Genomic DNA, 26,234 nt, shown 5'->3' on the forward strand with positions numbered 1-26,234 from the left:
ATATGCATGTAAATTGTATGTATTTATAATATAATATTGTATACATCCGAAGGTATATTGCGTGATAAAATCACTATCGCGCGCGCTCGATGCCGCGGCGATACGGATAACCTATATTTAAAACCTTTTCGTTCGCCGAACACGCGAGCATACCGAATGAGTCGTCTCACAAACATAAACTGGTACGATAAAATTCGCATCGTTTTTCAGTTTTTTTTTTTCATCACCATTATAATATTATTGCAGTTTATGATGCGTGGAAAAAAATGCGCGCACTGAAGACGCAACAACGAAATTCTAGGGGTAAACATGGACATTGAATAATTTATGATCGATTCATGCAAAGCGCGTAACTAGGTCTTCCGTTCGTTAAATTTGCCAATACAAATAAAAGGTTAAGGGTTATAGGTACATATACGCATATAATACATTATATATATATGTGTGTACTATTATTCTCTAAATGTATTACATAAATTATCGACGATGACGTTAGAAAAACACAAATTCCTCTTCTGGGGGTCAGAACGATAAACGAATTCACGATGCCATCGAGCTAAGACCATCTTTTTAGTGGCTCCGATAAAGCTTGCTGGGTACTGTAAAACCAAAAAAAAAAAAAAGCATACCTATAAATATTATATGTATGTATATATATATATATATATATAGATGATATAGGTAGAATGTAAACATGTGCATATATCTTATATGCGATATATTCGCTGTTTGTGTGTCCTGAAAAAAGTTAATATATTGTAATGTTTCGCGTTATTCGTGTTTACGGATATACTGCACATCTATACAGCATCATAATATTATATATATATACCATGTATGACACGCCATAAACGAATGAAAATCATAATAATTATGCCAAATCGTTCATGATTAATCGGCCGGTATATCGTCGCTATTCGCTCGTTTCTGCTGATTTTGGTGCATTATTAGTCACTGCTGCTGCCACACGGTATACACTGTATGGCCGTGTATTATAATTATATTACTATATAGAAGGGTAAATGAAAAAAAAAACAAAATAAATAATAGTGTAATGGCGCGTACGCATCCAACCGTTGTTAATTTATTATATCGTCACGCTCATTAGTCGCACGAAAATATTCCCTCGTAAAGCCTTTTATATACAGCATAAACGCGAAGACTCTATTATTGATTATTTAATAATTCCAAAAATATATTTTTTTCGAAACGTTTGAACGAATATAGAATACCTATTCTTCTAATGATCGCGTATCGTGTATGCTCATATTTTATAGGGTTAAAACGAGCTAAGTAGTGAAACGCTAAAAAAGACAAATCACGACACATCTCTACCGCTCAGCTAACGTGTATCTAAACTCTGATCACTGGATGCGATACACGATTGTATGGTAACATTGTCAGTATATGAAATAAAAAATAATGGTCGACTTAAAAAAAAGTCGACTTACCACATCAATATAAATAATGTAAGAACTTGATTTTTTTTTTTACATGTATCCGACAATATTTTTTGTCGACAAAAAACAAAAAGTAAACAGTAACCTAAAAAATAGAGTGTTTTCAATTAATCATTATGTATTTGGAAAGTCTATATATTATTTACAATTCCCTTAACTGTTTCGAACGTTTTGATATCCTATGACAAGACTTACTACCTATAAGTATATCATCGTTTTTTCCCCACCGGAAGGACGAATCACGCGAATATATACTGTCTGTAAAACTTATGTAAGCTCTGGTGCGATATAGACGAAACAAAAACTACAATATTTAGAAAATCCATGCCAATTTATAATATATATATATATATGCACGTAGTTGAGTCGATTTTAAGTTTAGGGTTTTAAGACTTAACTCTCGACTTTTATGTATGTGTGTGTACGCGTACCTCCTACGACGAAGACGACGGGAGCTTAAAAACCGGAAATTCGGTGGTTCTTTTTAATTCTGTGTGTCTTTACGCGAGCTTTTAAAGTTTTTATTATTTATCGTGTCGTTTATTAAAAACAAAAAAAAAAATAGACTTCAAAAGTGTTTATGTATTTCATGACCGCAATATACAGCGCGCGCAAAACTTGAGAAAATATACATTATTACTACATAAATCAACTGTATTATAATATAATTACAAGTATAACGTATGCGCTTATACACACGTTTAATATAATATATATATTTATCACATATTCATATATGCGCACCGTCAAGTACTTAAAATGCATTTTATAATTTGACTTTTTCGGTCGCGTATTATAAGTACGTGATTTATGTCGATGATTGCTTTTTGGATTTATGTACGAATATAATGTGTAACAGCATCCTAGTGACCGCGATGCCAGGCGATAAGCACAGCTAAAAACGCTTATTATTTCTACTTTCATTTATTTATTATGAATTATCGTATATTATTATTACCATTAATGTATAACATATATTGTGTGCTATTAGCTCGGCACTCGCGGAGACAAACAAGAAACTATAACAGTGTGATATATGTGTTGATCGCAATGGCATGATGTGTACACATGTTGTATGTGCTGCGCCGTATATTATATAATGTTGGGTATATGTATTATGAAACCTAAAACACTCGATAATGGGTTATTACTTTTAACTTTTGGGTCTAATTTCTACTGTTTGCAGGCCACTGTCATTAAGAGGGTCCTGTAATAAGAACTGTTTGACCTACATTTTAACTCTTCGTTTTAATACCATTTCAAAACTATTCACTTATATATTAATGTTTCTCAATAACTCTACGGAGTTCGAATGATTTTGTTAGAGCATACAGTATTCACGTAATAATGATATGATATACTATACTTACTTGTTTATGTAAAAGCTTTCGTTTATCATTTAATTTACAGTAGATATAAATTATCGCATTTTTCGCGTAGGTAGTTTATGTTTTAAAAAATTTCAATTTTGAAATAAATGAAACGTTTCAAAAATTGTACATTTTCAACTGTTTTAAGTATTATGTTATTCGATTCACAAGCGTACACAATATTACTTTGATTAATGAACTACTACACGTTTCGTGACTTAAAAATCATATAACTCAATGTATTATTATGCACGCCATGACGATCTAATTTGTCAAATGCGTATTACCATATGATTAAAATGTTACTCAGATGTAGGTACATTTTTTTGTTCCCGATAATTTTAATATATATGCACAAAAAACATATCTGCTTTGATGAACATTTAGCACGTTATCAAAAGAAAACAAAACGAACTATATACACATCATCCCCCATTATACCCTCCAACCACCACTCAATCTGTGAGTCCAAGAATTTTTGTGTGTGTAGCGGCCATTTTAATGCTTGCAAACCCTGTAATGGCGTCGTTAGTGTCTGAACTTTCACAAACGACGTACCAGCAATTATGCAAATGGGAATGCTGGTACTTAGCGAAGTTTAGGTTGATGTATTATCTCGGATGACAGGAAAAGGAAATACCATCACCCTCATATAGTGATAATATTTTTATTAATATTGTTTTTAAGTATCCAGCGTATATACACTGCACGGAAGCGCCGCCACCACATATTCATTATTTTTTTCGTTGGCAGAAATAATAACATGTAAATATAAATATTATTAATAATGAGTTGGTATTTACATGTAATGTTTGCGTTAGGGGGACATTAAAATTTTTTTTCTTTGTACAAAAATGCATAGGTAGAATTTATGTGCATTCGTGTATTTAATAATTTATTAATGTAATGGTGAACGAATCAAACGATAAAATATTTTTTTTTGTGTGGCGCTTCATTTACCTAATGACAAATAGTGAGGAGCAAATGAAATGTATATAATCAATTAAATCACTATTGGCAAAACTTTTTTATTTTAATTAATAGTTTGGTTAATTATCGCATTTTTCATTTTCCCAACGTGTATCCTTAATCGTTCTCGGAATATTTACGATACATAATATATAGTATAACCTTGCCCGAGTTCTTTTCAATTCTCTGATAATTTTAGAATTTTTTTTAAAGTTTATTCGTCTGAAAATGGCGTGATCGTTTAATTTTCTCCCGTTTAATAATATAATATAATCTTCTCTTCTCTGTCGGAAGATTAATGTTTTTTCTTTTAATTATTTCTCGCTAGGCGTCTTTGTAATAGCATAGTAAAGCGCCGCGTATATATACCTATATATATATATACACTGTTCGATAAAATTAATGTAACCGAATTTCATAAACAGCAGTGAATTGGATTTATGATGGGTCGTTCCGAGTATAAACACCTGAACCTGATCACTAATCATAAAAAAAAAAAAAAATAATAACCATAAGAACAGCAACATTTTCGGCGCGGGTGTGTTTTAAGTACTGGAAGTATTTTTTTTTATTTAACGAAAAGCGCTTCGTTTGGCCGTATTAACAATATTGTCAACATCGCTTAGCACCTGGATTTTACAATACATTATAATATTACATTATTATTATATAGGTACACGAGTTATAGGAAGGCGAGCAAGTCCGCTATATACCAGGAATTTTAAATACGCATTTTATTTTTATTTTTTGTGTATAAAGGTTTGAAACTTGCTCGGCTAAGTTACAGAGTTATAATAATAGCGTTAATATCTCATACATACGACACATGCAGAAGACACCTTTATCCATGGGGTTAAAGATTGTTGTGCCCGATCTTCTCTTGATAGTATGCGCGTTCGGCATTTTCTGTTGGCCCACGCTATTCCTAAAAGACATATATAACAGTTTGACGTTTTTCTCGTACAATAAACAGATAATACTATATAAAAATATTTATGATGCAAGAACACACCATCACCGCGCATAGTCGTTCATGCGAGACTATTATTGTAGCGCGCTCTTTTTTTCACGCGAAACACATTTTTTTTACGATCATTTTTCATGTTTTTGACAAAAACGAAATATTTTTATATTTTTGTATGTATATATATTATATTGAATGGTTGGTTATTAAAAATTATTTCACTTCATATTGTTTGTACCGATTTTATTTATTTTATTTTATTTATTTTTGTATCTTTAATATATAACCATAATTTATAGTGCTTATATTACATTATAGTATATCGAATATCAAACACTTCGTTCATCGTTAGGGGTACCTATATGTTTTGCAATATTTGATATATTTTAAGTCGAAATTTCCAGAAAAAAAGTTAAAGTTATGAACAAATTTCTTTCACAAATTGATCACAAAATGCGATTTAACATAAATAACCCTGTATATCGAATGATGTATTATAACATTATATTTGTTGTTGTTTCATTCGCATATTTTATGAAACTTACCATATCGTTGAACACAATAACTCATGTTAATTAATTTGCCGTTTTTTTTTTTTTCATTTTAGTTAACCGAGTCTGACATTAATTTATTATGATTTCTATTACGAATAAATTATTGAATGTATACGCATATATAACCATAATAAAACGATAATTTACGATTGTGACACCGTGTCTGCGGTTGATAACGGTTCTAGTGAAAAACTTTTCATTGCGAATTGTTAACCGAACTGTGTGGCAATATTTTTATAGTTATTATTAAAAACGAGAATAATTTTACCGAAATCCTCCGTGGTGTCCTTCAAACGTTTTACTGCAAAGGGATTATCCGGGGGATTTCGTAGAAAACTTTTATGCAGCAAGTATATCAAAGAAACCGTTGATTGTTATTGCCGAAAAACTACCGACGGTAAAATATATTTTCTCTCCCTTTGTTGTTGAAACGACTTTGTGTATAGTAAAAACCAAAACTATTTAAATTAATACTACGCCAAGCTCCTCGGAAGCGCACACCATGATGTCGTGCGCATATCTTGAAAATAACTCGACCGATCTCTATGACATAATTCTCGAGCGAGTTACGTTCAAACCGTCTTTGTACTAAAATTTTGTGGTATACCAGCAAAAAATTAAATAAACTTTACACCAATGTGTACGTATATTACGAAGTGGAAAATTTTTTTTATTTTTTTAGATACTCGAAATGTACGTTTTTGATGAAAGATAATTTATCTCGTTTCGATTATGACATGATAACATATTTTCAACGTATATTCATGTATACCAGTGATAAGAGTGATAATAATTATTCTAAAAATGGATTTCTATTTGTTACCTTCATAGCTACTTACATAGTTAGTATTTTGGAAATTAGTTTTCATGTCATGAGAGACCCTTTTTTTCTACTCCGTGGAAGGGTATATACGTTTCTGACAAGTTAGTCACATGCCGTTACACGGGAGTATGACTTAAAATAGGTATATTTATAGCTGTTTAATGCTCGGTCGACTTTGGGTCACGTGTACACGCGGTAATCTTATATTTACGTAACGCGCTTATTTTGGTGGTACATATTTGTGTTGTTGATAAAATCGATTCTATATATTGAAACAATAGCCTTCTGGCTTGTTTCGTTAAAAGTGAATGACACCGCTTTGGTTAATGGTATCACTTTTTCTATTTATTTTCATATAAATTTATACAAGTATATACAGACGCATGGGGCTGATACGCTAACGCGGCAGCCAGGCTTGAAAGCGGATTGCCGGATACGGCGTATGGTCACGACGAGCTGGAAGCTCCGCCCTATCTGCACTTCAGGGTCATATGCATAGAGGATGTACAGATGAGGGTACGGAGACGACCACGAGTAGTGTCTAGCTATGAAGCGACTGCTATCGTGAATCTGACCCGGGAAGGCAAGCTCTCAAGTGCGGCCGTAGATGAATTGGGGGGGGAACTACCCGTATACTATGTTGTTCGTGATCCGTGTGAAGAACGCGGACTGTCTGGTTTTCTTGTTGTTTGGATCGCCGATTGCGGTGTCGTCCCGTACGGAAAGAGTGTGGCGATGCCCGTATGGGTTGCTCACGGTCCGTACGAGGAACGTTCGTTCGATATACTTGTCGATGTTACTTTCAGACTGCTGCTGGTCGTCGTGTCGCTTGGGTGTTCCCTCTTTTCTTCTCTTCTTCGTACTGATTAAAAATACGTTCTAATAGAAGAAATTCTGTTGATTGAAGACTGTAGTATGAGGTCGGAAATCGACCGGTATATAACCCGTGCGCCGTGCCGACTAGTAAACTATCGTGTGTGCCGCCGTGATGTTTGTGTTTTCCGTCTTTACGGATCTGCGTGCTGTTTGCTGGGTTTTTTGATTACAGCCATGGGTGGGGGGGGTTTCATTATATTTGTCCTGACCTCCCCTATCCATGGCCGTATTTGTCAGGTTGTTAGTGTAGTTGGAAGAACTTATATTTTATAAAACGGCTTTGACTACTGTAATTTTCTGTAGGGCGTGTTCTGATTGGCTGATATTGTGTAGTCCTGATAAGGACTGTTTTAGTGAGTGATGTACTGTTACAATATATGTAGGTACTTACCTAAATGTAAACACTATATATTTATATATAGTGTTATAGCATATATTCCATAAAGTATATACTTTTCCGGAAAAATTAAATGTTTCCATGTACTTTGTTTTATTGTAATGGAGACCGATATTTTTTAATTTTGTGTTTAGAGACAAAATATTTTTCTCAACATTTTGTTGTTTTCACGGTATATTATTAAACTAGCAATACCTAATATTATGATTCATTATATATCAAAATTGATCAAAGCCGAGATGATCTGTTCTGCAAAAATGCGTAATTGTGGGGGGGGGTATAATATCATTATCGCCATTTGCCCATTTATACATAATGTATTTACCCTATCTCTCGACTCGAATCGCTTATAAAAAATCCATCAGTATATATTATACTCTATATGATTGACGATATCTATTTCATTAATGATGTTTTCGGTAAAAATATTTTGCTGTGGAATATAAAATTTATATGGTACAATGGTTATACGGTTTAAAAGATAAAACACTTGAACCGTTTAAAAATCCACAGCTACAAAAGGTGGTCTCCGGTGCTTGAATCTAATTTTTTACGTTTTAATTAATAATGTACCCATGTTATAATAATATATGACGAGTATTATTCTTCCGTAAAGTCGTGTGTGTGTGTGTGTAAGCTCGGCACAGGTATCAACGACGCGTTGACATAGTACACACGTTATATGTACATCCACACACGACTTGTGTGTGTGCGTGTGCGCTTGTCTCTGAGCGAGAGAGAGTGAGCGCGCCGTGAGTGAGAGGGAAAACGATCGTCAGCGGCACGTGCTCCATCACCGTCGGGAGGGTGCAGGGGTGTGACGGAGTTGGTGTGGGTGGCTTGGGTTGCCGCGTCAGTGGTAGAGAGTATACATACGCACGTGCGTGTGTCATTGACCTCTGGTGCTGCGTCTGGCCGTCGGAGGGGTGTGCGCGCGCGTGAGTGGGTCACACGCAATACCGCCGTCTTTGACGGCCGCGCGCACGTCGGCGGCGGCGGTAGACTGCTTTTGCGCGAGTGGGTTGGTCGTTGTCGGCGGCCTTTTGTGGTCGGAGGATGGTGGTGGTGGCGAAACGAGACCGGAGACGACCCGATCGGCTGCGCTCCTCCTCTTCATTCCTCTCGCGCGCGCGTGTCTGCCTGCGCTGGCTCACTGCAGCTTCCACAGTCGCCTGCATGTGAATTAGCTTTTTGTAGGAAAAAATAAAATCGGAAGCTTTACGCCATCGTCCCTGTTTCTCTCTCTTCCCCTCTTCTCTCTCACTCTTACTCTCTCTCTCTCTCTCTCTCGTGTATATATATATGTGTATACACACACACGAGGTGATCTATTTAACGAGAGACACTCATTATTTCAGTAAATACTTACGTTTTTCAAAATATTTTTGTTAAATAATTGTATGTCGTTTCAAAACATTATTTTCGGAAAATAATCTTTTTTTTATATTTTGATCTCTAAAAATCTAAGCACGAAGTTTATTAATTATAAGTGTCTTAAGCTTAGACAAGGAGGCATAGTGGAACAACATTTTACGGAGTATTCCTGTACCTTTTCTCCGGTTTTAATATTTATAATTTATAACTTCTTCTCTAGATTTTGATTTATATAGATAGAAATACTCTGAATATTATATGCTCTGCCTAAAAATGAAATAAAAAATGCGTGCTTTCAACAAAAATTAAAAAACAAACATCTTACGTTAAACGGATAACCCGGTGTGCTTATATCTATATTTATTTACACACACATTTAATTATCATATATTAGGTATAACACGACAGTCGGTTATTTTTTCATCCTTTACATAATTGTTTCGACGATGTCGTCGTTATCGGCTGTAAAAAGTGCCTGATAATATGTATTCATACTTGTATTATTATACATATTTCTTTTTTTATATACCTATTATACCACATACCTTATATCTTTTTTATGTTTTTATCGTTTTACCAATCTGTATAGGTATATCGCGTACATGGGTTACATTATTATGTACAAGTTTTGAACACTTGTGTCTCGTGAATAAGTGTACAAATAGTATATATATATTATGTTTTATTCTACCCTTATACGGAATCTGTCCAGCATTTTCTTTTTCCCCGATCGTACACTGGTGTACGGCGTACATATTAATTGTATAATCGTATATTATAATACTACAATGTACGCGTTGTACATTGTGGCTACGCGGACTTGAAATTATATATACCTCTGGCTACAATATTCATGTGTATATATATTATATTATATATACAGTGACGCGCTGAGATTGTAATCGCAGTTCGTATATTATATTATGTACTCTGCAACGAAACGTGTAAAAATAAATATTACGTTATAATAATTCACTCCACGGACGTACTTAATATTTTATCGGGCAAATACGCGCGTTTTATACTCAACTATATATATAACGCGTCGCTTATATATATATATATATATATATATTATGAGTTTGTCTACGGATAGGAGTAATACAAATTCGATTAAAACGTTTGCAGCCGCTGTGTGCGATATTACGTCGTAAAATCTTGAGCTTGAAAAATTCATTACTCCAACGGGTATATATAATATATATATATGTACCTACCTACCTATAAATATATATAAAAAAATAACCGCGTTTTAAATTAATCACGTTCAAAATATTATAAAATATATAACATACGGACTGTCCCTTGACGGTTCACTGCTAATATAAAGTGGTGTTATGTAATGGAGTTTTCGTTATTATTACTCACAGTGCTTTAAAATAACACTTATATATAATACGACGTATATATGTTCGTGGGTCATCTTATATATGAAAATGTATAATATACATTATATATTATAATGATCGTAAGGGGACGTAAGTCGGTATTATGGATTCAACATTTTTGAATACACGCTTCGGTCGATTGAATTTGAATCAGTGATGCAACTACAATTTCTTAGTAGGAATATAAGTGCATTTTTCACTAGGTAATACAATATATTATAACAATATTATTATTATTTTGGTGTTACCGTATTAAAAATGACTTCGAAATTAATTATTTTGAACTCAAATTCTATACTTAGGTACATACTATAGACTGCACACTAATTCACGTTCTATTTTAGGTTCTACTTAAATATAATATAATTTCTCAATATAAAATATATTTGTATTTATTAATTACATTAAAAATGTACCTAGATTGTTTTATTTAAATGTATGATAATTGATAATTTAATATATAACTTATGATATTAAAAACTGAAATGCGACTAGGCTATTTAAAATAGAATACTCCTGGATGCATGACCTTAACGGTTGATGCGTAAAACTTGCGACATAAGTATACGGTAGAGAGGAAACCCCTGCTAGAATATGGGTTGGCTGTGAATAAAAGTCCATCGTAGAAAACGTCTTATTTCCCCGTAATGAGTGCGCAGCATTGTAACTCCTGGATATACGGCATTATCCGGCTATATAATATCCGAACCGGAAGCAATCGTTTTCGTAGTATATAATAAACTTTTTCTTTCTTTTAAATTTTTTCCACGCGCTACTGACGCTTTCATACTGCCGCCACTGCTGCTGACCTGGCATTGTATGGTGTTTTTTTTTTTTTTTTCGTAATAAAAGAATCTTTTGAAGACATTTTTGTCCTTCCGCTGCGTCGATAATAATGCGGATGCGAGACGCAAAAAAGAACTAATTTCGTCTTAATGAAATAATAAATATTTATTGTGAAATATTTACTTCGAGTTCAATCTGAACGTAAATAAAGAACAATTTTTACCGTTTTCTTTATGTAGGTTTTAATTTTACGTATTACCTATATAATATGATATTTTTATATATTCTATTTGTAATGCTTTTTTGTTTTTTTTAATGAAATAATTTACTTTATTTTTTTTAAGCGTTATGGAGCTAGGAAATAGCAAACATTGTATATCGAGCATTTAATTGTCTTCTTGTAATATAATATATTTGTTTATTTATTTTATCTTTTATGGAATAATTTTGCACTGTCATAAATGTTTAGATTTGTTTCCCCTTTATTATCAATTTTTTTGATGTAAGGACCCTTGAAACAACTCGTGAAGATTGTGTATACCTTCTGCTTACTGTATAATGTATATTAAAGTGTAAAGTATCGAATGCGTTGGAATACAATTCCTCGAAAGTATTCGAATGGGATTTGAAAATGAAAATTATTCCTGAACATTATGTAACATCTGTCTGGGACATGGTTTACATATTGTACAAAAAATTTATACTATAATGTATACTATATATATATATATATATATATATAGTCGTACTTTATGTGTAGTTTTTTCGGTTTGGTTATATTGCGAAAATATAAAGCGCTTAAATGCCGTATGCGCACAATCTATAATGACCTGGTTCGCACGTTATCATTGTAACGTAAAACATTGGTAAACAGATGAGTGTAATGCACTGTGATGCGTCACGTATTTACATATTATATTACTACTTCATATTATCGAAATTAAATAGTTTTTCGTTTTTATTTTTACTTTTTGTATAAGTATAGTAGGATAGGTATTTTTTTTTTTTTTTTAATTATGGTGAATTACTCAATTAAGCTCTTTGATTATACACATTTATATATCTCGTGTAAGAAACAAAAAGAATCTCTAACTAGATAGAACTATAGGTTATTAGATATGTAATTAAAATATTATACTGCAGCAGCAGTAGTCAGCCATATCAACAGTTGTGCTCCTCAGAATTCCATGCCTATATTATAAGTAAGAAAAAATACATCATCAAACCCGATATACTCACGTAAAATACAGCACACAATACGAGTACAACATAAAATATATATAGTATATATTACAATGAGTTTCGCTTTAAGATGTATAAAAATTTCGAAATCGATTTAAGCGAAAGTTTACAATTTAAAATTCAAATATACGGTCTTTTTGTGTGCAGCGCGTATAGAATGGATGTACATAGAGAAGAAGACGCTCGCCAAAGAGAATTTAAAATCATCGTCAAAAACACCCGTCGAAACGATTTAACACTTTAAAAGGTAAAAAAAAACCTGAGGCGACATTGTGGACTCGGGCCAAGGGTCGTATATATATAAATAATAAATATATAGATAGAAAGAAATAAAGAAAAACAGATGAGAGAGAAGATTTGTGTATGTCGCAAAATTCTGTATAAGAGACCGCAGGTAAACAGTTATAGTAGTCTGAGCTTTGTGTGTATTTATATGCAGGAAAGGGGTAACCGTATTCTCTCATTTTTTTCTCTATGTTAGCCTTATATGAATAACACGGTGACCTGCGCTGTATTATTTTACGTTGAAAGTAGGTATATTATAATATCATAAGGCGACGGAACGATCGAACGATCGTAGTAAGAAGAGACGACGGTCGGCACCGGCATTATTAATACCTATATGTACATAATTCTTCTGCCATCCGTTAAATTAAAGCACACAGAACAAAAGCTGTCTCCATATACGTTTGAATATATTTTTTAAATGACAATGTATATATATATAAATATATCGTATTCTATCTAAATTTGAATAATTACACAATAGTGATTTACCCGTTATTATTATTATTATTATTATTATTATTGTAGAGGGATGATAGAGGCAAGTCACTTATAATATTAAATTAAATTAAACATAAATCTGTTCGGTCGGCTTTAATCAAGTAATTAATCAAGTATCAAAATAAATTATACGCATAAAATACACGAAATCAATATAAATAATACGTATGTGGTAACGGCATGCCGTAAGCGTAGTGGAAGTAACAGTGTGCCAAATGATGATTAAAATGCGTGCGTAGTATATAGTTTTGACGTATTTCTTACTCGGTCGTGGGGTGTGCCGTGTCGCCGTCATGGCTTGAGTGAATTGTACACAGTGGCGTATCCATATATGCAAGCACTATAGCAATGACACATTTTGAGGGGTGGCAACATTTTTGAGTGTAGTTTTTTTCTTTATCGATGGTATTGGATTGTGGTTGATTATTATAATGTTATTATCCGTGAAAACGTTCTCCATATTGTACATTGTAATCATCCCACAACAGAAGATTCGTTTTTAATCTTTGACAACATTAAGACCATTAAGTTGTATAGAAACTATAATAACAATATATTATTATTGTCTACTCTCGGTGGCGGTGGCTACGAATATTTCGACCGTTTCACTGACTGTTATCTAAAAAAATTGTTTTATATGACTAATGATAATATCCAAGCTGTAAACAAGTAAATATGCGGCCGAGTTATAATCCAGAAATTAAAATCATAAAACCTCTAATAATTACACTAAACACAACTATTCCAAAGCAAGCCTTCTATTTTATACGTAGTCAGGATACGTGTTACGAGTTTAATCCGGATTTCAACTCGAATCTTGACGAATATAGTATTCTATACATATTGTCTTAACGGTACCTATTTATATACAAATTGGAGTAGCAGCGCATACGTTAGACGATCATTAATAAAATTACGGTTCGTCGTATATTGATTTTGTGGCAATATCATATTTTTCGCGCGATACGTATATAATATGTGTATATTTTATACACGTCATCTCTCACTCGTCATACTATTCCGCCAGCTCTGCCGTGAAGAGGTTGACGAGGAATATACATATACTATTATATATATATATATAGGACCAACCGCATTGTTGTACCAATATATATACATATATGAATGAATGATATCCCGTCTTAGTCGTCCTCATAATATATCCCTCATACTGTGTCCTTGAGACCTGTCAACATCCGAATCCACGTAATGTATTCCTATTCTCCGTGCACTGCGTCGTATATATGAGCGAAAAGAGAAAAATATTGCTCGATCCTTCGCACGTTGTCGAATGACGTCGTCGGGTGTATCATTAATATTTTCTATTTGAACTTTTTCCCGGGGGAGGGGACGATGCCCCCAAAAGTCTCGCATAGAAAACTACGACAACTCTATAAATATTATATTTTATAGGTATTATATTATGTCATATTATATATCCTAAAGGTAAATATTCCACCGCGCGTACCCGTGTGTTGTGCGAATGAAATTCCGTGCTCCGATACGTCTTATATATACGTTTAGTCGAGGGTATATATTTTTAAGTATATATATTATATATTATATATATTTTATATACACTTTCCTATAATACTATTGTGCGCTTTTGATATGTATAGCAATATAATACGTCGTTTCCTTCATCATTGAGCTAATAATTGCATCACATTTTCTATCTCGTCGCGCTTACGAAAATACTTTTATGAACTCGTGTGTGCGCGTATAAGTATTTATGTATTATATAGCTCTCACGGAGATTAGTGTTATATATACATACGCACGCCCCCTCTCAATTCGTACACTCCTGTAATGTAGGTAAGCATCTCGTGTATTCGACAAACAGTTTGCTCTAATAATCGTGAAACGTTCCGTTTTCTTTTTTGTGTCCAGCATAATTTTATACCAACCATGTATACAATATATTATATGTGAACGTAGGCGTGCACGAAATGTAATCAACATTTTCGTTTCCAGGTAAATCGCCTTTCTTTCAAACACTTGAAGATCAAACGGGATTGTTGGACGACCCTGGTTCGCATTTGATCGATACATCCGTGCAAGCTCTGACGTCGCCATCTCGGTCGTCGCCCCACAGTCAAGGATCGGAAAGCAGCGAAAGGTTTTCCAGGAAAGTGTTTGTAGGCGGCTTGCCACCCGATATCGATGAAGGTTCGTTTAAACGTTATCACCAATCTTTAAAAATAAAATTCTTATTTAATTGGATTTTTGTTTGAATATTTTTGTCGATGAAAGCTAATTTGCGTTTTACATTTATTTTCTAGATGAAATCACGGCTAGTTTCCGCAGATTCGGTCAACTGGTGGTCGACTGGCCTCATAAAGCTGAGAGCAAGTCTTATTTTCCGCCAAAAGGATACGCTTTTCTTTTATTTCAGGTATGTATTGTGTTTAATCAATTATTTAACACAATATTCTAAAAACGCTCTCTTTGATTATTTCCAGTATTTCTAATTAATTTATAATCTATTGTTTTTCAAACTACTAATTAGAATAATCTATCTGATTTTTAGGTTTTAAGTCGTGTTCATAATATTTTAATTTAACGTTATTGTTACAATTTACAATACATAAAATTTCAAAATAAGATTATAAAACATATTAAATTGATCACCTGAAACCATTATAATGAAAAAAAGAAAAACCTTTCCATCACTTAACAGATTAAATTTCATTAAATAAATAATATTATATTTTAGTTACATAATAAACATTATAATACTATAGTTAACTGTTTAGACTATGGTTCATCTTAACTAAATAGTATATTCAATTAGTGAATGTATACAGGTGAGAATGGTCTCACAAAATAATTATTATTTTTTACTTTAAATGCACCTTAAGAAAATCTTTTTAACGGTTGTTGAATGACATGAGCATGTAATAAGATAATTGTATGGAATATTAATTTGACAGTTAATACCCGTCTACTTGTAAAAACAATCTATTGTTAAGAAGAAATACTTGATTATTTATTTATCAGCAGTGTATAAAATCTAATTAATTATTATTTTTATTCAATAATTTAAAAATTTCTCTTGAATATCAATACGTTTTTTAAGATAAAGCTTTTATTGTAATTCTTATATGTATTACACAAAATTAGACTCATTACCTTAATTTTAAAAAATATGAAGTTTTTATTTTTAAACTTTATACATATTTTTAAACTTTTTTTAAGTTTCTTACTCTCACTATATAAAGTATATATAACTTATAAAATAAGCTGCTTTAGCCATCAGTCGTACAAGGTAAATATTGCAATATATCATAAATTATTTTACAAGTACTTAACATACCAAAAAAATTGACCTATAAAAGTTTTTGAAAATTATGAATACAAGATTAATATAAGTCAAAAGTGTATGGCAAAAAAAAATGTTTTTAAAATAAAAATTAAATATCAACTCTTAATTATAATTATAACGTATTCGTTAAAGTTAAATTAAATTTAAATTTTGATTCTCTTAAATTGTGTATGTGAATAATTAAGAAGTCTGCCCTTACGGAAAAAGTTACTTTAAAATCTCATTTATGTTGCATTATTGAATTAAATAAAAAAAAAAATAATTAATTAAACAAACAAATAAACTCGTTGATTAATTATTTTTTAAAAACTTGAAGGTGTTTAAAAAAAAATCCTTATTTCCCTCTTTTTCGCTTATATATTTGATTTGTTTTGTATTTGTTTGTGTTTAAATTATTTGGCAAAGTGCCAATTGGCCCAATATTTAAATTTTCCCGCCTGTTTCACGGCCATACTAGAAATACAACGAATGAAAAAAGTGGCAGAGAGATATATGGTTTTTGTGTTAATATTTTTTGCAAAACGGCTAATTTCAATATATCATGGCAAAGTATATAATATATAGTTATACTGTATCATCGTCGTATATTACATTATATACTTACATACCTATAACAATTGTACGTTTGGATATTTCTTACGCGATATATTTCTGCAGGACGAGTCTTCGGTACAGCAATTGATCGATGCATGCATTCAGGATGACGACAAACTATACTTGTGCGTGTCTTCGCCGACCATCAAAGACAAACCAGTGCAAATTAGGCCTTGGCGTCTTTCCGATGCTGATTTTGTGTTGGACGCATCCATGCCGTTAGATCCCCGAAAAACTGTCTTCGTGGGTGGCGTACCCAGACCGTTGAAAGCCGGTAAGTTTTGATACAAATAATAAACATTGAAATATTACTACTTTTAAATAAATACATAATATATATAATATTATATTATTTTATCAAGACGTATACGAAAAATTTGAAATTGTGTAACACCACACTTGATCCCAATTATTTTAGTATTACTTTTTGTATGCGATTCACAATTAGTTTTTTTTTTTTTTTTGACACTATCATATTTTTATTTCTAGTCGAATTGGCTATGATTATGGACAGATTGTACGGTGGAGTGTGTTATGCTGGTATAGATACCGATCCAGAGCTTAAATATCCGAAAGGAGCTGGCCGAGTAGCGTTTAGCAACCAACAGAGCTATATTGCCGCTATTAGCGCCCGTTTCGTACAGCTCCAGCATGGAGATATCGACAAGAGAGTGAGTATTGTTTCCATCCTATGGATAGCGCAACGCGTAGAACAAATTTACTTAAGAAGAGGTTAGGTTAGGTTTTGAGGTGTTCCAAACCGCGATTCTGGCTTGAAATTAAAATGAATTATATACTGTAATTGGGTTGGTGCAAAGTTTAATGTCGTCCTACTATACAGTTTGTCCCCAGAGCAGCGTCATGGTTGTTACTTTGAATTTTTATCAAGTGTAACATATACGTATTAATATTAAATGATTTAAGTTTCTACTGCAATATAATCTATCGACGTCATGGGGAAAATATATACTTAGTTATAATAATATACATCATATTGTACTATTTGGACTATAGCATGGTCACCTGCTTAACAACTAAACCTACCATTGCAGCGTGGTGAAACTTCTCCATTCCACTCCTGGTATAGCGTGTACCCAATGGTCTGTTGTAGATCGATTATGAGTCTCAGGGGTTGGTAATCGAAATGTTTTAATATGCGACGATACGGAAAACTCATCATATTGATTAACTTATTGGATGTTTCTTCTAACCTTTTTATTATTCGTGTAACACTGTTTTAAATACTTAAATAAAGCCAAGACCTAAATCACAAAAGGAACAAGAGTCCCGTCATCATGTACACTCTCAAATACGCCACTCTAAAAGGTCCTTGCAGGCACCCTGTTCAGTATTACATATTTATGATATTAATTTGCATGTTTTCCCACCTTCACTATCGTCATAACTGTTATCTAACGATTTTATTTACTTGGTTATTAATATACTTGATTTTGCCAAGGTTGAAGTTAAACCGTACGTACTTGATGATCAGATGTGCGACGAGTGCCAAGGACAAAGATGTGGTGGCAAGTTTGCACCATTCTTTTGCGCCAACGTCACTTGTTTACAAGTAAGCGAGCCGTGAGTCAAAATAATTCTATTAGTTTGGTATTATTATTTTGATTTTGGTTTGATTTGTTGAATTTATTTTGTACGCATATATACATGTATTCATATAAAGTTTGGAAGTGTAAATTTTAAAACGGTTTAAAGACATTAATTAAACTTTTCAAACTTTTAAAACGTCTTGTAAGTTATTAAGCCTTACTGTTCCGCATTAAGAACATCAAAATTAATATTTTAAATGTATATAGAATATATTTAATTTATATACGTCAAGGTATAATTATTTTTCTTTTCATATATATATTAAAATATTTTTGTGAATTTAAAGTTTTATTTAACGTTACATTATTGAACATTATTTATTATAATTTATAATATATGATCAACTCTATTCGGAATATTAAGGTCGATACAAGTAATTTTAATTTAAAAAAAATTACATATATGTTTTCAGTACTATTGCGAACTATGCTGGGCAACGATCCACTCAAGACCAGGCCGGGAATTTCACAAGCCGTTAGTTAAAGAAGGCGCAGAACGTCCAAGAACTGTGCCATTCCGTTGGTCATAACGTAAGATTCCAAAACGAGTAGTCACATTTTATTAATCCACTTATTTGTTTTGTTTTTTTTATTTTATTTTATTATTCTTACGCATGTTTATACAAATGATATAAAAAAATTTTTAATGTTTTTGAATAGTCTTTTTAAAATCTGTCGTTTTTTAATGCGAGAACTGTTTTTTACAATTTTTTTTAATCTACCTTTATTACACAATTAAGCCTTTACTGACTTAGGGAAATTGATGGTTTTTTTTTATTGTAATTATTCTTTAGGACTATTTAAATAATTCAGGGTAAACACAATGGATAGGGCTCTTTACACCGAGCAAAAACGAATTGTATTAGTACTACAAACGAATTGTATTAGTACTACACAAACCTTCCAAAGAACTTAGATTTGTTTCGTTAGAACTATTTTTCATTTTATTTTTATTGTTTTTCAACTGTTGGTTTTTCTCTTTATACTTAGATAATATGCAACTTCCAAAAATATTTTATTTTATTTTTTTGTTTAATAACCTAACTTAAGAGTTTTGTTTTTATTTTATTTTAAAGTTTATTATTTTTAGACAAATTGTTTCGACTACTGCCACCTTTTTATCATACATTTTTATAGATATTGTTTTAATTTTGTTTTTTTTTTTGTTTTGATAAAATGGTTTTTTTATATACACATTTAATATATATATATATAATAATATATTATATGTATATATACATATATACATATTTATATATAAAATATATAAATAAATTAAATATTGACATTATTAATTTGCAAGTTAAATCAGTTTGATATGTAAACCTTTTATTTTCCCATGATTTTTGTTCTTAATATTATCTTATTATAATTATTTATATTTTTGGGGGCAATATTGTATAGAATAACCAATATATCTAATTGATATTGCGGACGTGGACCACAGGTGTTACCTATAGCAATCGAAACTCTTTAATAAATTAATTAATTATCAATGTGCAATGTTTCGTAAATTAAATGTATGCATGCATCCATGCAAACAATAGGTGTGCCCTTTTCCTGGTTTTTCGCCTAAGTTTTAAATTACAATATGAAATAAAAAGAATACGATATTAAATATATTTTTCTACTTCTTTTTTATATTTTTTAGGCAGCTTCGTTACGTCTTAGCCTAGTTACCAATTCTAAAACGTTAAAAGTTAAAAATAAGAAGAGAATAATATTTAAAACTACACAAAACTGAAAACTGGTGTTTTCTCATCAAAATTTGTATTACCTTTTTTTAAATAAAAAAAATGAATAACGTTTGTTGAATGTTATTTAGTTTCAAAAGTTTTTAATGTTTCGTTATTTGTTTTTTGATATTGATAGTATTTAGTTTTTAAAAACCTACCTTTATTTTTTATAATAATTCTCTATATTTTTAATATACTCTACTATACCCTTAGGAACCCGATCGGTTTTATAAAATACCTCAATTTTTGAGGCATGCTTGACGCAGGTCTTCTGCCCTTTACCCCTTATTTTTCCATTGAAATTGACAATGTTCCAGAAGTTAAAAATTATCAATGATTTAAAAAAATATATTAACTGTAATATAAGGTTTTAATAAATTGTCTTTGAATTACTAATATTTTTGAATTGGTCGGTAGCATTGTATGTATGTTCTAAAAATAATTAGATAGAAATGTTTTCAAAGTCCTTTGGTCACTGTTAAATTATCTCCAGTTGTGTTCTGAACGATTATGTATTATTTACACGTAAATGTCTCGTGCTGTTCATTATGTATACGTCACATTTAAATCAAGTTTGAATTTATCAAATCATATCAATAATTGATGTTAAGCGAACAATTAATATAAACATTCGAAGGCATTCTACCTTTTAACATTTGACATCAGCGCTACCGATTTAACCGACATACAATATAACAATATCACAGTATTTAACAATTATTTGGCCCTCCTTTTCCTTTATATCGTACCTCAGATTTCATTGTCATTTGATTTGGTAACGTTAAGCTGAGAAGATAAAATCAAAAAACAAGCAATTTAAATACATTGTACTTAAGTTAAAATATATACTATACATTTTTCAATAAAAATAAAAAAAGATAATAAATAATAAAATAATAATACATTTTTAAGAATGGTGATTTATACTATAATAATAGATGATACTGCGTTTTCTTGCACTTGATTTAGAGAGTAATGATAAATTTCACTATGTACATAAGAAAAAAAACAAAATAATTATGGTTTAGGCAAATTGTTGTGTTTTCTTATTTTGGGGGAAAAATTTAGTGTAATTTTTATTATGAATCGATAAGTTTTTTAATCGCACCTAAAATATATAAATTATTTATAGCGAATTTTTTCATTATATACATTAGGTTTATTGATAATATGTAAAAAAAAAATTTTTTAAAAAAAAAAACAAAAAAAAATAATTTTTAAAATATTTTGGCAGTCAGATTTTACTAGTTTCTAGTCAAATTATCATTAGCCCATTATGTTCCTAAGCACAGGAGCCATATTTAATAATACAAATATTAAAAGTAGATAATTGTTTTTCTTTTCTTTTCTATTGCTCATTACTATAACAATTAAACAATTTTAACAGTAAACATTTTCAAAAAAAATTTTCCATTTTTAAAATAATAATTTTTCTTTTTATGCTGACAAACTGATATTTTATATATTATTAAAATTAAAATTACAAATATTATTCAAAATTAGATTTAGTTATTTTGAGATAACAAAAATAAATAAATAGTTGTATTTTTTTTAAACTTTTTTGTCTATTAAATGCTAAGAAAAAAAGCATTATACTTTAAGTGTTCATCGGTGTTTATATAATATAATAATGTCTGTTTGTCATTTAGTGTTTTGGCTTGTGTGGTTTTTGCGGTAGGGAAATAATTTTAATTTTTCTTTAAAAATAATACAATCTTTTATAATTTTATTACAAATTTTAATATTATGTAATTACTTGTTTTTATTTCGCTGGCCATTCTGACATACATGTATTTGGCTGTGATACAGTATTTTATACATCTTTTATTTTTTAACTGCGTAATGCTTGTTTAATTGAATTGTTGACTCGTTTATCTTTTCTTTTACTCTTTTATGGGATGAAAATGGCTATATATATTTTTCTTTTTCTTTTTTTTTTCATGTAAATTTATAATAATTACAATAACTTGTCCAGTTTTCTGTAAGGGTCGGTTACCACTTAATATATTTCGTTTTTTATTTCTTAATAGTGCAATTACTTCTCTGTGTAAATAAATTGTTTTGTTTTTCCCATAATTTTTTTAATTGATCAATAATCTTAAGTTTTATTATTCTCGTTCCTCTTACAGTTCGAATGATGATGATAATAATAATAATAATAATAATAATAATAATAATTGAAACTTGTACCTATACGGTTTTTTATTTCCTATGGCTCAATATTTTCTTCCATACAAATGATTTATTAAATAAGCTATTTGCTGCAAGCCAAACGCATATTTAATTTAACGGTTAAAAATTTATAAAACATAGGTAATCCTACTTTTTCATTAATCATTACAACATTGTAATCAAAAAATAATCATTCTTCGAGTTCATGTTTTAGTTTTGTTATTTAATTAGTATTAGTATTATTACTATTATTGTTTTTTTTTTTTCAAAACATCAAATATAATAATAACCATTTATGTTATTTATTTTATAAACTGTTTGACAAACTTTAGTAAAATTTATTGTATAATTTGTTTAACTAATATTTTACCACAATTTGTTATAAACAACGATTACCATTGTGCTGTTGTTGTAGGATCTATAAGCTAATAATTATTGTGTTTTTTGAACAGATATTTTATTTCTGTAAAATCCAAATACACACACATATTCAGAAATTTGTTATATAATTTTTTCTTTTATATTTAAATAGGCAGGACTGTGATATGATCAATAAAAATGATTGTAAAAACAGATACCTATATGTTTGGTTTGTTTATTATTTTCTTTATGGTCTAATTAATTATGTAAAACGTTTTTAAATAATGTCGATCGTATTGATCTCTTGTCCAGAAAAATAAAAAAAGTAACTTACATCTTGTTAAAAATAAAAATAAAATAAAAAAATGTTAAATTGTTTTTGGTTTTTATTTTATTAGTTGATTTTTTTTTATTATTTACCTGGGATTTTTATTTATTATTATTATATTCATACATCATTTATATTTATTTTTTTGACAACTTTTATCTAGCGTTTTTTAGTTTGTTTTATTAATTTATTTTATTTATTTATTTTATTTTGTTTTTTATTTATGCAATATAAAATGCATATTTTAATTTCAAAGACACAAAATATAATATCATATTGCCAGCTGGAAGGGAAAGTGAGACTTGAGTTCAATAATTTTGCTTTTTGTTAACTTTATATTAAAAAAAAAAAAAATTAAAATAAACGTAATTACCTAATTATTTACTATAATAGAGATGGAAAATAAATGATAAAATATTCTTTTGTAGTATACCTAGTTTAGATAAATGCTAAAAAAAAAAAAAATAGCCTATGCTAAATATATTATTTGTGTGCATTTTTTTCATCACTCCTATTTTTTATGAATTTTGTACGTTTTTCTAATATATATTTTTTTTTTTTTGTATACTACGTATTTTTTAAATGTAGTAATGTTGGACAAATCTATTATAAAATATTAACACTTGTTTACCCAAATACCTTAAATCAAATTTTTCTTGAGAAAAAAAAATGATGATTATTTCATTTTTATGTTCAAGAAAAGATTTGTCTGTCTTTATTATTTAATTTTAATAATATATATAAATATATTATATAACATGTATAACACACAATGTCCAACTTGCTTTTCCCGGTAACTTGCCCCGATGTTTCGATTGGGTCAATTTATTATGGTTTTGTTTTTGTTTTTATTTTTATTTTTTGTTTTGTTTTGTAAAATCATTATAATAATGTATATCCATATAATAAAAAAAAATTACAATATTATCTTTTGTTGTTTTTATTTAATTTCGTCGCATTGTAAGGACAATCGTTATACGTATTTCCGTGTTATAATATTAATTATCTACTACTGTTTCAGTAGCAAACAGGTGCCGACTGCTGCAATGGTTCACAGTATTGTTTACATAATAATTATCACGATTAACGCTAATTTATAACAAACTGTTGTCGAAGAATTTTTTTTCGTACATATAATATCTAAAAGCGCAATTAGGTTTGCGCAAAATTCGTGTAATTCTGGTAAGTATAACGTTGAGTACCTACTTCGAGTGGTCGGAGATCGCCATCCATAGGCCAGTCACTGAAATTAATCAAAAATATATTCCGACATATCATGTAAGTATAATAGGAAAAAACTGCTTTCAATATGTGTAATGGCATAAAAAACATACACTACTAACGTGCACAAATAATCATAACGTAAATACTACCCACGTAATCGTGTTATGCCCAAACTATACATAATATAGAACAGCAAGTATAATAACCATAAAACGTTTAGCAGACAATCACAAAAATGTATTATATATCTCAAGTATTACTAGGTATAAGGTATCCATAGAAAATGGATCCATTCAATTTAAAATATCTACCTAAAGAAATTCCAATAAAATACAGAATATAATAAAAATATATTCCAAGGAAAATTTTATTTTAAATTATTTATGCAAAGTTTTGATATAACCATAATATTACACGTGTACGAAATACTAAAAACACGTTTTATTTTTTATGAATAATTATTTTTGAACTATAGACTTATAGGTATGCGACTAATAATTGAGAAACATAAAATGTAATTTTATTTTTATTTTAAAAATGGTATGATAATAAATGTTGCAACGTTGACTAAATGTGAGTCACAATCATAATATTACGTCGTTATTGGTGAGTTCCTTAATTGGTAACCGTTATTCCGCTAAAAAGTTTAATTGTAACAATCAGGTTAGTTCTACTCGTCGACGTGGAATTAAAAATGTTACTAGCTGTATGGACGGAAATGTGCAATAATTAGGTAAGTAGGTAGGTAGTTATTCCAGAATTATTTCAGTTCGTTTTACGTTCGATGTTTAGTGTCAGCGTTGAATCCTCCGATAAAAAAGGTCCTAAAAATACTATACACCATATTTCCATCATCTATTTCAAAATTAGAAACTTTGAACGTGTTGTTAAAATTGAATAAAAAATGTGACGACAAATACTTTTTTTTTTATAGGAAAACGGCGAAGCAAAAGATCAATGTTGATAATATTTATTTTTGATGTGTAAGTTTACATTTTATTGTAAATTGGATACAAAAATAATTAACTTAAAGTAAAAGTCGACAGACGTAGTATCAGTGTAATACTACAGAATAATATCAGTTATTTTAACATTTGAAATCCAACGCATAATAGTTATAATGTTAATCATTATACAAATTAAACCGAATACATTTTTTTAATTAATCGAAATATTAAATAATTTTAGAGGGAATAGTGCAAAGACTAATTAAACAAAACACACAAAATATTGTTTAATTATATTTTTTTTCAGTTTAAACTCCAAAAACCGTCCCGGAGGAGATGCTGAAATATATTATTACTCATTAGCAAGCGTAGTAAACGGTAAACAGTATACCAGACGTGTATTTTATGTTTATTTATTTTTTTTTTTTTGAGCTCATTATTCTCATGGTTTTGAAAAAGCTCTTTTTTTATAACACTTTTCATCAACATAGATACGAGATGTAATCAAAAGAAAGTAAGTATAAAAAAACCATGACATTGGCATATCTATCAGCCTTATTTTTTTTATTTTTTTTTTTGACGAGCTTACGACCGCTTATCAGTATACATGTATATAATAATATATTATAAATGCTCACAATACTGTAGATTACCGAAATCTCTTGGGCACCCGTCACTGTCTTCATTTGAGCTCCATGCAGTAGCAATTTTAAATCAGCAGGCGTATCCACAAATGTCTATGTTATCTACAAAGCACAATTACTGTGCATGTAATGCTAGGTTTTACTAGGATTTACTAATAGTAATCAATAAACGCTGAAAAGCATAATTCGGGCTTTTACTAAAGGCGTTGTGCGCATCTCATAGGATATATAAATCATGACAGCAAAAGCTGATTTATCCTTAACATAAAATGTATATGTTATTATATATTTATATCTTACGAATTGGA

The 26,234-nt window shown here is 30.2% G+C and overlaps 1 protein-coding gene across 2 annotated transcripts in view; it reads left to right on the forward strand.

Moving 5' to 3' along the window:
• Nucleotides 1-19,688, forward strand: part of LOC113560556 (cytoplasmic polyadenylation element-binding protein 2) — a 151,821-nt gene extending 132,133 nt beyond the window's left edge. For both annotated transcript variants that reach the window (XM_026966497.1, XM_026966498.1), the window contains 6 exons: nucleotides 14,964-15,158; nucleotides 15,272-15,384; nucleotides 16,972-17,182; nucleotides 17,398-17,579; nucleotides 18,368-18,478; nucleotides 18,929-19,688. In XM_026966497.1, coding sequence (XP_026822298.1) covers nucleotides 14,964-15,158; nucleotides 15,272-15,384; nucleotides 16,972-17,182; nucleotides 17,398-17,579; nucleotides 18,368-18,478; nucleotides 18,929-19,045 — 929 coding nt within the window. In that variant the 3' untranslated portion in view covers nucleotides 19,046-19,688. The remainder of the gene's footprint in view (nucleotides 1-14,963; nucleotides 15,159-15,271; nucleotides 15,385-16,971; nucleotides 17,183-17,397; nucleotides 17,580-18,367; nucleotides 18,479-18,928) is intronic.
• Nucleotides 19,689-26,234: the final 6,546 nt, after the last annotated feature.

The sequence above is a fragment of the Rhopalosiphum maidis genome, chromosome 1 (genome assembly GCF_003676215.2).
Source record: "Rhopalosiphum maidis isolate BTI-1 chromosome 1, ASM367621v3, whole genome shotgun sequence".
NCBI lineage: Eukaryota > Metazoa > Arthropoda > Insecta > Hemiptera > Aphididae > Rhopalosiphum > Rhopalosiphum maidis.